At 45.4% G+C, this 17,969-nt stretch overlaps 1 protein-coding gene across 6 annotated transcripts in view; it reads left to right on the top strand.

Annotated features, from left to right (window-relative positions):
• The first annotated feature begins 6 nt into the window (after nucleotides 1-6).
• Nucleotides 7-17,969, top strand: part of Bicc1 (BicC family RNA binding protein 1) — a 280,380-nt gene continuing 262,417 nt past the window's right edge. For 5 of the 6 annotated variants that reach the window (XM_017797134.2, XM_029561567.1, XM_029561566.1 and 2 more), the window contains exon 1: nucleotides 7-222. In XM_017797134.2, coding sequence (XP_017652623.1) covers nucleotides 36-222 — 187 coding nt within the window. In that variant the 5' untranslated portion in view covers nucleotides 7-35. The remainder of the gene's footprint in view (nucleotides 223-17,969) is intronic. The other variant, XM_029561570.1, reaches the window with a different exon arrangement.

The raw sequence follows: 17,969 nt of genomic DNA, 5'->3' as shown, positions 1-17,969 counted from the left end.
GGGCCGGGGCAGCGGGAGCCCGAGCGCCGCGCACCATGGCCGCGCAGGGCGAGCCCGGGTACCCGGCGGCGCAGTCCGACCCCGGCTCCAACAGCGAGCGCAGCACCGACTCGCCGGTGCCCGGCTCGGAGGACGACCTGGCCGGGGCGCCCCCGCACAGCCCCGAGTGGAGCGAGGAGCGCTTCCGCGTGGACAGGAAGAAACTCGAGGCCATGCTGCAAGGTAGGCACTGCGCTGCGCCCCGCGGGACCCCTCCCCGCGCCAAGCTGCCGAGCTCCGGGAAGCCCGAGGTCGGGACTCTGTCCTGCCGCGCCCTGCGTGCCATCCCGACGTCGGAGATGCAGGCTGCGGCCGGCCACCTGGGCTGCGTCCTCCCGTTGCGCTGGGACCGCCGGGGGCGCGCGGATCCGTCCCCTCCGGGCGTTGGGAGTCCCAGCTCGGCTCGGCGCTCCCGGCCGTCTCCCTCCCCGGGTCCGTATCCGCTTCCTCCCGCGCGGGGGCCTCGCCTGGCCGGGAAACGCGCCGCAGATGTCAAGGCTTCCGACGCGCGCCCGCCCCCTCGCCGGAGCCCGGCCGGCCGGGGTGAGCGGCCCAGGCGTGGGGACCGAGTCCGGCAGGGCGAGGACGGCGTGCGTCGGTTCCCGGACGGGCTCGTAAAAGACACCGAGTTAGTCACTTGGTAAAACTCCTCCCTGAGCCCCGGCCTTCTGACTCTGTCTTTCACAGTTTGGTTTTTTAAAAAATCTTCAGCGTTTCTGGGACTTTCCCAGGAAGAGAAACCACCACCCTGGACTGGAAACAAACTCTGATTTACCGCGTGAGGCTAGGAGCGCATGGAGCGAAGGCCTGACACAGCCAAGGTCATTCTGACCTTTAAAAATGCTCGCCGGACTACCTGCGGGCACCTGTGGGGCGCACCGCCCGCGTGGGATGGGCATGGAGAGCTGTGCGCGGAACGCGCGGTCGGGGACAGCGGCGAGGAGACCTGGGGACCTTCCCCACGCAGGGCTCGGCGTGCACATTCCTTTTATTGGCTGTATGCATGACTTATTTTGACTTTATCAGCCAGTGTATCGCAAAATGGGGGCGACGGAGCCTTCCCTGGAAAAGCAGTGGCTTTTGAGAACAGGGTTATTTTAAGGGAGAACATGTTTTCCAAAACAATAACTTGGTGGAAACAAATGTCAGGAGTGTCTGGCTTGCATTTCTGGATGGGCTGTGAACTCAGCTCCTGGCTTATTAAGATCCCTAGTGCTTGTCTTGTCTACGTCTCTTCTCTTAAATTAAGTAACTTGGTAGGAGAGCGATGGGTTTAAACATTAAAGCCCTGGTTACAGTTCAGTAACTCATTTGTGGTAATCTTCCCTGGTTTTGCCTGGTTTCTGAATAGGAAACAAATGTTACGTTTATGTTGCAAAAATAAGATTGGATTGAACTGATAAGATCGCAGACCGATCCGTTTCAACTGCTTTCCAACTAGCTCTCTGCCTGAGTGGGAAACTGCGAAGGGCTTCTGATGGTTTTAGTAGACAGCTCTAAGAACAAGCTCTAAGAACACCGTGGTGATTGCCCTTAACACGCCTTACTGGAAACAGATAAATACTAACAGTTTCTGCAAAGTCCATTCATATAATCTGAGTAGTCTAAGTGGATTTCATTTTTAGTGAATTAATTTCCATTTGGAACACAATAAAATATGATTGGAAACATTTTGAAACCTGAAGGCTAGCCTTCTTCTTATAGGTAAGCTGTTCGAATAATTGCATGATTTAGTTTAGCTTGCTTTGCAGTGGTCAGGTTTCTTTTCTTTTTTTTTTTTAAGCAAATATTTTATTTTATTTTATGTGTACAAGTGTATTGACTGCATGCATGTAAGTGCCCCCGTGTTGTGCAAAACCCACAGTGGGTATTGGATTCCCCTGGAACTGGACTTAGGGACCATTGTAAGCCACCATGCAGGTGCTGGGAATTCCTGGTCCTCTGCAAGAGAAGCCAGGGCTCTTAACCTCAGAGCCATCTCTCCAGCCAGGCACTGATCAAGTTTCTTTTACAGTAAGTTTTAACATTTCTTTGGCAACTTGTAAATAATGAAATATTCATTTAACAATTGAACAGTACATTGGTTAACTTTCCAGAATCACCTATAACTAAATTACCCTGTTGGGAAAGTAAGCTTCAAATTCATTTAAAAAAGAGCACACCGGGGAGTTTACATTTCCCAGCATCAGGTTCAGCAGGACAGCTACGTCTGATGAACCAGTGGTGATTGCGTACCGATTGCTTTTACTGTAGCAGGTGTGGGCACTGGAGTCTCACAGACCTGCCTTCAAACCTGCGTGGAAACTTGGGAAAGCTGCCGGGCCTCTCTCTGCCCTCAGTTTCCTCATCTGTAAAATGGGGTCTGATATTACAACTTTTCTCCTATGGTTTTGTAGGAATGGAAAGATCTAATGCCCAAGGAACTCAACTTGTTGCGGTGTTGGCAGTAAGGGCATCATAAATGCGGGTAGAGTCTATTATTACTACTGATAACTATTAACCTCCTGGGGCTTACCATGGTTTGAGACATAAGACTTCTATTTGATAGACAGCTGGGGAGCAGATCAGTTTTGCAAGCCATAGTTGCAAAAGTAAAATAGAAAGCAGGGTCAGACATCTGGCACAAATATTATTAGATAATTTAGGTTTCCACTTTTTCTCTAGAACGGGTCAGTTGTTTGGGCTTCTGGTGACTGTGAATTTGTGATTCACTGTTTTTCTTTTTATCATAGCCTTAAAAACATATGGGGTTTTCCATTTTAAATCAGTGTAAGGAAGACTGTTGGCCTTCCAGTCTTCAGAGTGTAAATTGGCAATTATAATGCTTGGAATTTGTTTTTAGAGAGACTTTCCTGGGGGCAAGTTAATCTTTAATAGGCTGTATTTTTATTAGTAGAGAAAGTCTTCTATGCAATGGACCAAAAATTCAGTGAGGTTAAAATATGGGCAGTAGGTTAGTAGTCAAAAAAATAAAATAACATTCCTGCATGATCAGTGAGTCTAAAATCATTGATAGACATAAAAACCACCAGACCAAAATACAGGGAAAAAGTACTATTTTTTTTCATGTTTTTTTTTTTCCTTTTTAAAAAATAACTACTTTGAAATAGCCATAAAGAATGTCTGGCATTTATGTTGGCATCTCAATGACAGTTATTGATTTTCTTAGTCAATGATTTTTTAATGGGAATTTACTTTTGAGTTTAGGTTTTTCATAGGCTTGCTCGGTCTTGGAAGTGTTCCACGGACAGCATTTTTTAGTGATAAGGAAACATCATGTTTAATTTCTTTAATAAGTAACCTTTAGCATTTTGGTATACTTCTTGTGATGTTCTGGTGTTGGTTCACTCGTCAGTTAAATGTGAGCCACAGTGTGAAAAAGGAGGAAAGGCTCTAGGAAGGAAGTGGGTCAGGAGAGTCAGGGGTGAAGTCCTGGTGTTTGCTAGGGTCCTGAGGCACAGATAGGATTTCTCTATGAATACTGTTCTTTTGACACCATAAGCCGTTTGTGTACAGCATAGACTGAAAAGGCCCTACGTACAATTTAGAAGCATAACCATTTCCAAGGTTCTGATTCCCCTTTGATTTCTGCAGAGAAGGGGGTATAGGATGTGGGAGCGGCTTATTTCTGTCAAGGGAGATGGGCATTCAGTGGCCTTTGACCCCATCATTGGGAAGACTTTAGAAACCATGTTGGGTTTTTACAGTGTTGGGCTGAGTTGGCCTTCCTCCCACTGCGTGTGTGTGTAGTGGAGCTGGCCGTCAGAGCACCCCAGAACCAGGAGCAGTGGTTCTGTTACCTCTAGCTCAGCAAATTGTAGGTGATAACCTTGTGGTTTGGTGACTGGGTTGTCATTTCTTAGAGATGGATGTTGGAGTGGAAGAAATATTAAGTAAAAATGTTTGCAAACAGTACTGGGGGTGAAGGTAAGGACAAAAGTGTAAGTGAACAGAGCGTTGTAGCTAGTGCTCAGTAGGGGCTAACAAACAACAAATCAGTGGGTATGTGCACAGGGCTCCGGGTCAGATCTAGATTTGGATCTTGGCATTGCGTTACCTGAGGCCCTCTTTCTAAAATGGAGCATTATTACTGGTTATTACATACAGAGGTGGTTGTTACAATTAGGAGGAAAAAGATGCGTAAAAATATCACATGGGGCTGGAGAGATGGCTCAGTGTGTGGGAGCACTTTGCTGTTCTTCCAGAGTGCCTGAGTTTGGTTCAGCCACTAAGAGCACTTGCTCTTCTAGAGGGCCCAGGTTTGGTTCCCTGCACCCATGCCAGGTTCTTCACAATGGCCTGTAATTCCAACTCCAGGAGGTTCCAACTCCCTCTTCCGGCCTCCATGGGCAACTCCACCCACATGCACATATCCACACACAGACATACACACATAAATAAAAATAAAATAAATCTTAAAAATAACCTCACTTTAAGGAGACGTTGGAAGCACAGAACGGGGTGCCTGTAAACTGCTGACCCAGGGTGGGGCGTACAGCTCTTCGAGGCATCGATACAGCCTTAGCAGCAACACCGCCCCACGTGATTGGTAAAGATTTCAAAACACAAGCCAACAAGCCCTATGAGGGCTCTTAATTTTACAAAAGTTGCATGTGGGTCTTTATTTTTGGTGTGTGTTGGGTGTTTTATTTCCTAGTGAAAGTCTTCCTTGAAAGAGATCAGTGTGTTTGTTAGGGTGGTTGTGATGGGCCAGAGAACAGAGTGGTGAGGCACAGCTTGGTAGCCCAGCTTCACTATCACTTCAGAGACCGTGGAGCTTGTGAGAACTCAGGACCTGCTCTCCGATCAGCCTGGACTGTGGCTGTGGCTTGGCCTCCTGCTGAGGCCCTGGTCATGGGCCAAGCACTCTGGGCAACTGTATACACTCAGTAAATCTTATCTCTGTAACGATTTGGGGGTTTCTGGTCAAGTTGATCATTGATGAATTCAAGCTTAGCTGGGAAAGTTCCTTTTATCAATGACTTTTGCAGGCAGACATGTATTTGGCAGCATCTAAGAGAAAATTGAACAGCGGTTTGTACAAGCCAGGAGCACATCATCATCAGGAGCCAGGGCCAGATAGTCCAGGCCTCAGTAGCTGAGCAAGGAAATCAAGAGCTCAGTGTCTTCCCTCCTCCTGGACATCCCTAGTTTCAGACTCTGGCCTTTGGCCCCAGCTGTGCTGCTGTGCCTGGAGGTAAATCTGGGCTTTATGCAGGCGAAGTTTGTTATTCAAGATTCCACCTTTTTGTGTTACAGAGAATACTGTCTCCTGAGAGTTCCACCCCTGTTTCTCTGGCTACTCTTCATAGCAAGAGAGTCAAGGAATATATCTTTTCCACCCTCTCCAGATGATGTAGGCAAGGGAGAAGGGGGTCAGAGTGGATGCCAGTCATTCAGGTCAAGTTTCTGACTGGGGGTGAAGCAGAGATGTAGATGTGGCCAGAGCCAAAGCTTACTTGTGTGGGATGTGCTGGCCTGCTCTCATAATCTCCAGAACTGTGGTTCCTGGTAATGTCCTCTATGGGTAGAATTTCCTTCTCAGCGTTAAGGCGCATATAAACCTCCATCACACAGAAATGATGCTGTCATCTAGAGCTGGTCTCTTGCTGTTCCTTCAATCAGAAGGATCCAAGGCCTGAGTCCCTGAAGTGCGTTTTTCACAGTGCTGGAGATGGAGCCCAGGGCCTTGGAGATGCTCGGCACACACTCTGATGCCGAGCGGCTTCCAGGCCCCTGAAACTCTCTGCTATCTAGATGTCATTTTGTCTGTACCAAGTGACTTGTTTTTCCATCCAAAATGACAGGCTATCCCACGAGTACTCATCTTACTTTGTGTTACTCTAAGATACCTTTTCTGTCCTCTTTCCTTCCGCCTGGCCTCAGTTTCTTTTGGAATATTCTTCACACCTCTATCCTTTTCTCATAGATCGGTCACTCTGGGGCAATCTGGTCAACAAAGCCAGAGCCTCTTCAGAAGATGGAATCACTTTGGTGGCAGTCTGATGGGATGGCCGTCAAGTTTGTGCTATGTTTTGTGGTTTGACAGTTTCCAGAACGGTGAATTAATATGGTATACCAGTTGGCTTATCTAGTTTATGTCACTTCTTTTAATATAAAGTTCTCACCTAAAAACACCCAGGATTAAAGTGACCGTGTGCATTCTTTCCTGTAAAATAATGAACTGCTGAGGATGACGCCCACTTGGCATACTAGTTTATAACTGCTCTTTCAGTGTGCGGGGATGGTGGGTCCACTGGTGCCTTCTCCGATGCAGTGATAAACACCATGACCAAGGCCACTTATAAGAGGAAGATTTTACCTGGACTTACGGCTCCAGAGGCATAAGAGTCTGTCATGGCATGCAAGGCATGGCAGGAGGCAGCCGGAATGGAAAGCTGACTGCTCACATCTTCAAGGACACACGGGAAGCAGAGAGAATGAAACCAGAAGCGGGTGGAGGCTGCGCACTCACAGAGCCTGCTCCCAGCGACATGCGTCCTCCAGCAAGGCTGCTCCTTCCAAACCTTCCCAAACAGTGCCACCAACTGGGGACAAAATGTTCGAATATTTGGAGCCTATGGGGATATTCTCATTCAAACCATCACAGCTGGCAAGTGACCTTTAGGTTGTAGGAGTTCATTTAATGCTTAATCACCTGGTGCTAGCACTATAGGAAGGTATAATATGTACAGGAGAAACACTCTGAGGATGCTGTACATTTACACTGTTGGTGTGTGTCCACAGTTGTGTATGTGAACATCTGAATTTGGGTGGGTGCATACCACCATGCTCATGTGATGGTCAGAGGACAACTTTAGGTATGGTCCTTGCCTTTCACCTGTTTGATACAGGGGCTCTGGCTGACTGGCCCCCAAACTTCTGCAGTTTCCTGTCTCTGCCTCCCGTCTCCCCATAAGAGTGTTGGGATCATAGATGCTCACGCTATGTGCCCAGCTTTACATGGCTTCTGGGGACTCAAACTCTGGTCCTCATGCTTGTACAGCAAGCACTTTTACCTGCCGAGTCATCTCTAGCCCCATTTACATGTCTTTTGGTACCTACTAATCCACTGATAACTGTAGGCAATGATCACATTTGTATGTGGAAGTATTCAGTCCTGCTTCCTTTCATGATGCTCACACATGACAGATAATGCTCACATCCTAAGTAGGTGGGAACTTTTGTTATGTGAGAAAGACACCACACATTTCTCTGTATTGAGTTGACCTGCAGCCTAAACCTGTATCACATACAGGAAAGTGGTTAAACACAGGATTTGAAAACTATCCACTGTACTTATTCTCTTGTTTAAAAAGTAGTGCAAACTTATTATAGAATGCTTGAAAGTACAAACAGATGTAAAAAAGGAAAACAAAAGTTTCATCACTGGGTCCCAAACTCAACCACAACCAGCGATGATATTTTGGGAATCTTTTCCTAGTTAAAAAAAAACACATGTCTGTACATAATATATTTTTGTAAGCTACACCGAGTACCTCGCATAGGCCAGTGCTCACCTTTGTGGGAAGTGGATAGAGTTAAAGTAAGTATGGCTCCTGCCCTATGTGACTTAACCTCTCTTGTAGGACCATATCTCTTTTTCTACTCCACGTGACTTGAATTCTATAATGAACCTTACTGTCCTTACTCTTTATGTCCTTCCATGGGTGTTCTTCATTCTGAGACTCTGAAGGACGTCTCTCAGACATCAGTGTCATTACCTCGCTGTATCAGACTTTGTTTCAGTGTTTCAGTGCTTAGAACACTTTAGATGAGTCCACAGTAGAAACAGCCTCATATTATCTCTAGGACGAGATCCTGGCTCTGTGTTCATTAGTTGTGTGGCCTGGGACAAATTAATGACTTCTTTTAGGCTTGGCGTTCTCATCTCTAAAATGGGGATGTAAAGATCATGTAGGTTTGTGAGGGCCAGAGACACTGTATGTGAAATGTGTACCGTAGCAGGCAGGAGACAGGTGTGGAGATGGGTGGGGACAAGTATGCTCTAGACACACCACCTGAAACCCTCGTATGGCTCCTCCACTGTTCCAACAGGAAAAGAATCTTACTAGTGAAATTTGGGAGGCATAGGGAGTCCTCTCTCTCCCTCCCTTCCTGTCCTTCCCTCTCTCTCTTCACTCTTGCTCTTTCTCTCCCTCTCTGTTTTTTTATATTTTATTATTTTTATTTTATGCATACAAGTGCATTGCCTGCCTGTAAGTACACTTGTACCATGCAGTGCCCATGGAGGTCAAAAGAGGGCGCCAGATCTCCTGGAACTGGAGTTATAGATGGTTGTTAGCTGTCATGTCGGTGTTAGGAATCGAACCTGAATCCCTCTGCAAAAGCAGCCAGTGCTCTTAACTGCTGAACCATCTCACTAGCCCCTCTCTCTTTGTTTTTGACACTCTTTCACTGTATAGCCCAGGCTGGCCTCAAATGCATCATCCTCCTGCTTCAACCTCCCAGGTTCTGGGATTACAGGCCTGTGTTACTATGCTTGACCACTTTAAGACTTTTGATCAACTTTGCAAAATTATTTTCTAGAAAGACTGACAGCCTGGTTCATCTGAAATGGCAGCTGAGAAATGTAACAGCAGTGGAATTGCCATACACAGTGCTTTATCACTGAAAAATTTAAGTAATGTTTGCCTTATCTGATTAGCATGCCTTACATCAATATTTCTTAACATATGTATACATAAAAACCAGAGTTTGTTTAAAAGGCAAACTGATCCTCTCTGAGAGTCCAGATTCTTTATGTTGAGGGTGGTGGTAAGGACCAATATTTTGGAAAGCATCATGTGTGAGTCTAATGTAGGTGGTCCTAAGACCGCACTTTGAGAAACATTGCTAGGTGGTCAGAAGACGATTCAGTAGCTCAAGATTCAGACTCTTTCCTTCCTTGGGCTCCGTGTTACCCTTGAAACGAGCACTTTCTCCACATTGCTACAGCATCTTGAAGCATTTGAGTGCAGGAACATGATTCATAACTGTGTGCCGTGTACAATGGTTTCTTGTAGGGACTTGGAAGCCAAGCACACAGCTGTTTACATGCCTGTGAGGGGAGAGGTTGTCTTCATAACTGTTGTTAATGAGATTTAGAATGCATTCTGCTTTCTCATGCTGTCTCAGTGAATTGGACATACTAGATAGCTACTAAATATTTTATAGAATAGTTTTAAAAGCACATAGTTTGGGCTGGAGAATTGGCTCAGTAGTTAAGAGCACTGGCAGCTCTTGTGGGCCCAGATTTGGTTCCCAGCACCCACATGGCAGCTAACAACCATTTGTAGCTCCAGTTCCAGGGAATCCAATCCTTTCTTGGCCTCTGTGGACATTGCACTTATATACACTCATACACATAAAATAAAAATCTTAAAAACTCATTGTTTTTTGGGGCTGGGGTAATGATTCAGTCAGTAAGTGTTCAGAGGACCCAAGTTCAATTCCCAGAACCCACATAAAGAAAGCTAGACATGGTGGCAGTTGTAATCCTAGTGCTGAGGAGAAGATAGGTGCGTCACTGACTAGCCAGCCTGGCCAATTTGGTGAGGAAAAAAAAAATGGTGGATGGCACTGAGGAATGACAGTTGAGTTTGTCCTTTGACTGTCATGTGCTCACACATGGATGTGCTCACACGTGGACCTGCACACACACAAATCTGCACACATGTGCACACATGCACACAAGCAAAATATTTTTCTTTTTTAAAGAAAATTTTTTATCTGTATTTTACGTGTATGAGTACTTTGCCTGCATGTATGTTAAGTGCACTGGTGTCATGCAGTGTCCATGCAGACGAGAAGAGGGTGTTGGATTCCTTGGAACTGGAGTTATAGATAGCTGTTTGCTGCTATGTGGGTGCTGGGAACTGAACACGGGTCCTCTGCAAGAACAGTCAGTGCTCTTAATTGCAGAGCCATCTCTCTGGCCCCCTAAGGAGAATTTTAAAAAGAGAAATATAGGGGCCAGAGAGATGGCTCAGCAGTTAAGAGCACTGACTGCTCTTCTAGAGGACCCAGGTTTGATTCCCAGCACCCACATGGCGGCTGCAAACCATCCTTAACTCCAGTTCCAGGGGAATCTGAAGCCCTCTTCCGACCTCCGTGACATTGCACGACACGGGTGCACTCACATACATGCAGTCAGTACACTCGTACACATAAAAAATATATATTTAAAAGAGAAATATAATCATTGGTGATGCCATGCTCATAGCTATTTTAATTTTTCTGCCCTGAATGTGTCCTTGACATTTCCATAATTTATGAAGCTGTTTTTATAGAGTTAATTACTAGTTTTCATTTGCCATTTTAATCCAACTTAGTAACTGCTTGTTTTTGAATTTGTAAGTATCTTTTAGAAACAACATTTTATGGTTGAATGAAAGTACATTTTGTTTTTTTAAATAGTTTATTATTTCTACTTTATGTGTGAGTGTATTGCCTGCATGTATGTAAGTGCACCTGTGTTGTACAGTGCCATTGAAGGCCAGAAGAGGGCATCAGATGCCCTGGAACTGGAGTTGCAGATGGTTGTTAGTTGCCGTGTAGGTGCTGGGAATCAAACCCAGGTCCTCTGTAAGAGCAGCCAGTGCTCTTAACTGCTGAGTCATTTCTCAAGCCTCCAAAGTGCATTTTGTTGAAGAAAAATATTTAAATTATAGATGACATTGCAGTGCTCTTGATTATTGCATAACTTTTTTGAGCTATATTCTGAGGCAGGAACTTGGAGGAGCTTGGGTGCTGAGGACATCAGTGACTTTTAAAGCAGCTGCTGGTTTACTGAGCACTTACTGTGTATGAGGTGTGGTTCCTGGTGTGCTACACCTGTGCAGTCCCTTGGCCCTCAGTAACAAAACACAAGACACAGATGCTATTAGGATATGTATTTTTCAGAAACAAATTGTAAACTCTTTAAATTTAAAGGAAAAAAATCTCCCCTACAGGCCCATGTGTTTGAAGACTTAGTCCCTGTTCATGGTGCTCTTTGGGGAGATTCTGGAACTTTTAGGTGGTAGAGTTGGTAGAAGGGCATCACTGGGGGCTGGCTTTGAGGGTTTATAACCTTGGCCCACTTCCTGCTCACTGCCTGCTTCCTGTGTGTGGTTGAGATGTGATGTCTCAGCCTCCTCCTGCCAACCTGCTTTTCCAGCTCTGTTATGGATGTTACCCTTTTGGAACCATAAACCAAAATAAACCTTCCTTGGTATTTTATCACAGCAACTGGAAAGTAACTGCTACACCTGGCTTCCTGTTGGAACCCTGAATGGGTCTGGACAACAGGATCCTCTAGGGTTGACAGAGTTGAGACTCCCATGCATGGCGGAGACACATCACATCTGAGCGCAGGATAGAAAGCCACCTTCTGCGTAGGATGTGGGATTTCTTGAGTCCTGCGGGAATGTAGAGGATCTTGGTGGTGGACTCTGGGGTGGGTGAGACTCTCAGTGGACCGCAGACAAAATTCCCGGACTCTGCCCTCTGCTAACTTTGCTTAAATTTTCTTTTTTCCTCCTTTGTGAAGTGGAGATAATAACACCCCTCAGGGTTACTGTGTAGATTATAGATAATGTTTATAAAGTTGACTCACAACTGGTGCCCGGTGAACAGTCTGTATTTTGCAAATTCATTTTCTATTTTTCTCCAGCATCTAGCCCAGTGCTATGAAATCACTGGACTGTGATTATAGAATAAATGACCCATGATGGGACTGGATTAAAAACTTTGTCCTATTTTGAACCGGTGGACCTGGCATTAACCTTAACCCTTAGTCTTAAGAGATGCCCAATCGTGCTGCTTTGTGAGAAGACAGAACAGCTCCTTGAATCCAAGGCAGCCTGTCATGCGCAGTTGAGGGAGTGTAGAGAGACTGTGCTGTTTCTGACACTGTGTTGAGTGTGGCGTTTTGAACAAGGTAATGCAAAGTCAACTCAAGTCAGGTGGATGCTGGGTAATTCATACCTATATCTTATCTGGGCCGCTGTTATAAATGGGAATTGGTCAAGCCTGATGGAACTTTTCAGTTTATGTAGTTGTAACATTAGATCACCTTGTACTTAGAATATTGCACATATCCAATATGTGTTTAAATATGATTTAACTTTTATTTATTTTTAGTTTCTCTGACTGACTTTGAACTTTCAATTCTCCTGCTTTAGTTTTTCATCCATTTATTATTATTTAATTTTTAAAAAGTTTTGATTTTATGTGTATGAGTATTTTGTCTTCATGTATGTAAGTGCACCGTGTACATGCAGTGCCTGTATATGGGTCAGAAGAGGGTGTTGGATCACTTGGAACTGAACTTACAGATGGTTATTAGCCACCATGTGGGTGTTGGAAACTGAACCTGAGTCCTCTGCAAGAGCAGCCAGTGATCTAAACCTCTGAGCCATCTCTCCAGCCCCTGCTCCTATTTTTATTATTTGAAATTATGTGTCTATGTAGCTACATCTGTGTGTGGGTATGCACATGTGAGTGCAGGTGCCCATGGAGGCCAGAGATGTCAGATTGCCCTGGAGTTGGAGTTAAGTAGTTGTGAGCTGCCTGACTCAGAGGTGCTGGGAACCAAGCTCAGGTCCTCTGCCATGACTGGATGAGCTCTTAACCACTGAGCTGTTTCTCCAGCCCCCTGCCTTAGGTTCTCAAGTGCTGGGATTATGGGCAGGCACCACTATGCCTGGTTTAAATATTACTTTTAAATTTATCAGATGAGATAATCCACACTGAAAAATAAGAGAGTCTTTTGCTGTGTCATTTAGCTGAGTCTTTTCAGTTGGAGAGAAATAGCTCTTTTGTCTACAGTGGGTGGCCAGAAGTCAGCTCCTCAGCTCCCAGCCATTGACTGCTGCCATTGACAACTGTCACTCGGACACACTCTCAGGGTTTTGAATAGGCACACCCTTTGACCCCTTACAGCTCCAGTGTTCTAAGCCCTTTGCACAGTATGTGCTACAGACTCACCTTCCCAGCCTCCTCCGTGTTGAAGGGTGAGTGGGTTCCATGCGTGGTGTTGGCAGGAATCATCTTGATGTGAATCTCACAGGAGTGTTCACAAGTTGTGGCAGGAGGCAGAGGGAGGAGGCTGGAGTGTCTTGGTGCTGGAGGATCCAGTGCTTGGAAGGAGCAAACACAACCCTCTTTCCTGGGCTCCGGACTGTCAGGTTGGTAGCACTCTGAACCCTGTGGGCTGGGCGGCAGCTCATTGCATACTGTCTATGGTAATCGGGAAACCATATTTGGCGCTGGTTGGTGTTGACACACTGTGATACAACAGACCTCGCGTTTCCCACGTAGCGTCTTCCTGTCACATTTTCCCTCTCGGCTGCCAGTGCTCCCAGGTGTCACGTTTCTTGTCCAGGATTCGTGTCTGGTGGCCGATTCACTGGGATTACATGGCAGGAAGATGCAGTCATGCTCAGCGTGGCAGAGTCCTAATTAAAACTAAACTAAGGACATTTGTGTGTCCAAATTCAAGCCGTTTTCAGAATTCTGTTTAACCAGTTATTGGGAACTCTGTGACATCTCTCTCCTTTTCCACAGAGGATCACTCTTACCTGCATTTTAGGTTCTGAGCTGGTCCTTTTATCATATTTTGAGATTTTTGTTGTTAAAAATACTATTTAAGCCGGGCGTGGTGGCACACACCTTTAATCCCAGCACTTGGGAGGCAGAGGCAGGTGGATCTCTGTGAGTTCAAGGCCAGCCTGGTCTACATAGCATGTTCCAGGTCAGCTGGGGCTACAGGGAGACCCTGTCTCAAAAAGACGAAAAAAAAAAAAAAGTACCATTTAAAGCAAAATCGATATTTTGGCAAGATTCTACTTGTTAACTGATGGATTATAATGATTTGATCGTAAAAAGTCAGAAAATTTATGTTTGACTTGGGTGGTTGCAGGAAAAGCCATAAATGTTTATTTTAGCCCAGGTTCTAAAAAAAAGTCTTTCAAAAATTTTTTATTTTAGGTATATGTGCCTTGCCTACATGTATATAAGTGCACCACCACATGCATAGAATACCCATGGAGGCCAGAAGAGGGCACTGGATCCCACGGAACTGGAGTTATAGACTGTTCTTAGCTGCCATATGGAGGCATCTGCCCAAGTCCCAATTTTTTATTTCTTGTCTATGATGTGTGTATGTGTTTGTGTGGGTGTGCGCTGTGCCTGTGGGTGGAGACACAGAGCTGTGATGTGTATGTGTTTGTGTGGGTGTGCGCTGTGCCTGTGGGTGGAGCCACAGAGCTGTATTATGGCTGTCTTCTCCCATTGCCTTCCACCTTATTTTCGAGACAGTGTTTTTCACTGAACCTGGTTAGCCAGTGAGCTCTGCAGATCTGCCTGTCTCAGCACCCCTCTCCCAGTCCTGGGTTACAGATATGATGCCATGCCCAGTTTTCCTGTGGCTACTGGGGATCCGAACTCAGGTCCTCTTGGTGGTGCTGCAGGCCGTCTGGTTGAGCTGTCACCCTGCTCTCCAGGGTGTGTATAAATTAAATTTGTTGATGTGTGAAAATGAAACCATATTATCACAGATCTGTAGAGTTTCTATTACTTTTTACAGGGACTAATAATTTAGGAAAATATTGCTAGCATTCATGTTGTTACTTTAGTGGAAAGATTGCCACAATAAGATATTTACTGTCAGTGAGTGGGCATTGGAGATGCATTATCTATATAAAGTGTGTTTGATCACATCATAAATCCAGCGCTTAGCAATAAAATATAGGAATGGAAAATTTTATCATTATAAACCTGTGTGTGTGTGTGTGTGTGTGTGTGTGTGTGTGTGTGTTGGGCAGGGGTGGGGTGCTGGAGAGATGCCTCAGTGATTAAAAGCTCTTACTACTTTTGCAGAGGACCCAGGTTTGGCGCCCAGCTTACACATGGTGGCTCATGACTATCTGTGATTCCAGTTCCAGGGGATATGACGCCCTCTTCTGGCCTCTGCAGGCTCTTGCACTCATGTGGTGCACATAAACTTATGTAAGCACATATGCATAAAAGAAATCCTTTGGGAGTGATGAGGTGATTTACGGCGGGAGGTTGTTGCTCATGTAGGAAGAAAATGAGAACTGAAATATAAATGAGCCCGTTTCTTTTCAGAAGAATGCAGTGTCATGAAAGGCAGGGAGCCCACCTGAACAACGAGTAGCAAACAAAGTAGTTCTCACAGAACAAGACCCCACTCACTGGCTAGCATCTTAGCCTGAGGTCACCCACCTGCACCCCACCATTCAAGGCAGTCAGGTAGGCAAGCCTGCTAGAGTGATGCACTCTTTGGTTTGTTACTGCTCAGCATGTCTGAATGCTTGTTCCAGAGACTGCGCCCTTAAATCACCAGCCTGAGGGAATAAAAAGATAAGCGTTTGTTTCTCAGCGCTCACCTCCTCTTGGGCCCTGGGGCACTGCCTTTGCTGAACTACTTGGAGGTTACACACACTTGACATCCTCTGGCACCTACAGGTGCCCAGGCTCTGGGGGAAGGAGGTGAGATTTGTGTCTGCTATAAGCTTGAGTCCAGCCTTGCCAGCCAGCAGAAGAGGAACCTTCACAGCCCTGGTCCCTGGACAGAAGTAAAGATGAAGCCTCCACAGGGGGAAGAGTCATCCAGTACAATGTCACCAAATAATTTAAATACAAGACAGCCACAGTCACCACCACAAAGATCAGATACTCAGAAACGGACGTTTCCTTTGTTTTAAATTCAAGAAAATGCTTCACTGTCAATTCCTGGTCACCGTTGTTGAGATTATAGAAACAAACCTGTCTTCAGTCAGCAAGATGGAGGAACGGGAAGCCTCAGATTTTATTCCACCACAGAAAAATGGAATTAACATCAATGCAAGGTCCATAAAAACACCAAGAATCAGTAACAAAATCCCAAACTCCAGGATGCAACCAAGAATTGGTCCCCCTCCCAAGCCAGCATAGCTCACAACAAGAAGCAAAGCTCAGTGGGTGGTTTCTCCATTGGTCTTGAGGGACTCCTCTGACTTGGAGTGCTGATGGGAAACCAGTGATCTTAGTTCCTGGGAGAGCCCATTGTGAGCATGCCAAAGACGCCGGACCCTTGTGATGGTAGACTGTTGTACTCAGAGAGGGTGGGTGCACCTGTGTGAGGGCTACAGCATCCCAGAGTATCTGACTGGTGAATGACTGCCTCTGAACAAGCCCACTTGTAGAGATGGAACAGTTTTGCAATCCACAGGAAGAAACAGGGAAGCATGGTCCAGTTAGAGGAACAAAGTCAGTCTCCAGGAACCAAGCTCCGAACAGAGCGCTGTGAATCACCTGGAAAATAATTAGAAATGGACATTTAAATGAGCTCAGCAAGAGAACACAGAGTGAAAGTATACATCAGCATCCACATGTGACAGAAACTATAAAACTAAATGGTTCTAGAGCCAAAGAATACTACCGAATAGAGAAAAAAGACTAAGGGGACCAACAGCAGGTTTTATTAAGCAGAGGAAACATCAAACTGAAGACAGGCTTTAAGTTTCAGTCACGTGCATTTTTATGATATTTCTATCAATGACAGAAAACCTACTGGAGGATGGTTGTATGAAATTATGATGCTGGGGGAAGATTCCTATTGCCCAGGGACATCATTGTCCCAGTAATATCCTAGTGGAATGTGTTTTGGTGGTGCTGGGAGACAGACCTGTGCTGCTGGTTGTATAAAATTGATCATGCAGTGTGGTACATGATCCTTGATGAGAGTGGTAAATGGGTGACTGATTTATGTATTTACTGTATCATACAATATTTAAAAATCACGATTTCTGTGAATATATATATATATATTTGTATTTTGAAACAGGGTCTCCCTGTAGCCCCAGCTGAACTGGAACTCACTGTGTAGACCAGGCTTTCCTTGATCTCTCAGAGATCTGCCTGCCTCTGCCTCCCGAGTGCTGGGACTAAAGTTATATGCCACCATGCCCAGCTGAATATTCTTTTCTTAATAAAAAATTTTAATTACATTTTATTTGTGTGTGTGTGTGTGTGTGTGTGTGTGTGTGCTCATAATATGGCACATGTGGAGGTCAGAGAACAGCCTGTGAGAGTCAGTTGTACCTTCCACCACGTGGGTCCCAGGAATCCAATTCAGATCATCAGGTTTGCCAGTAAGTGCCGTTACCCACTGAGCCATCTTGCCACCCCAGGAATATTCTTTTTTTACTTACTAAAACACTGTTGCAAAGCAGCATGATGTGTTAGGTGGCAGCAGTTCTTATGGGTCTTGTGTGTATCTTTGTCTTTTTATTGTATCAAGGGACCTCCTGGAGTAAGTCATCTATGGCGTCTAGGTTTGTGTAAGTGCACTCTAAGATTTGTGTACGGTGACACGGCTGATTACATCTTCCTGTTGTTAAGTGAATACGCGGCTGTGTGAAGTCAGATGGATGAAACGGAGACAGAGCCTGAGGGACGCATGGCAAGCCATCGAGTGGTAGATGGCTACGTATGTTTTGCAGGGGCTTGGGAAGAAGGCATAGGAATTAGGAGGAATTCCTAATGTACCAGCACATTTGAAGCTGGTATACCCATAACTTCGAAATCAGAGGGAAGAAGTGGATCTTCAAATTCCAGGAGCTCCAAGGACTTCTACCAAGACAAACAAAAGAAATGCATGCTTGAAACACATTTTAACCAAACTGTCAAAGAGAGTCTTGGAAGCAGTAAGAAAAAGTGACTTGGTTCAGAGGGAGTTCTCATAAGGCTATCAGTAGTCTTCTCTGCAGAAACATTCTAAAAGGGCCAGAAGAAAAAAAATCTCCTAACTCAGAACAGTTAGTATGGCAAAGTCAGAAGTGAAGGATGAGGACCTGGGGAGATGCACCGAAGGATCATGGCCTGGCCTGCCTGATAAGGATTAAGGGAAGAGGAGAGAGGGAGAGGGAGAGGGAAGAGGA

Source organism: Nannospalax galili, unplaced genomic scaffold (genome assembly GCF_000622305.1).
Source record: "Nannospalax galili isolate Female #2095 unplaced genomic scaffold, S.galili_v1.0 scaffold1454, whole genome shotgun sequence".
In the NCBI taxonomy this organism is placed as follows: domain Eukaryota; kingdom Metazoa; phylum Chordata; class Mammalia; order Rodentia; family Spalacidae; genus Nannospalax; species Nannospalax galili.
Note: the sequence above shows the minus strand (reverse complement) of the source record. Positions and strands in the feature narration are given on the sequence as shown.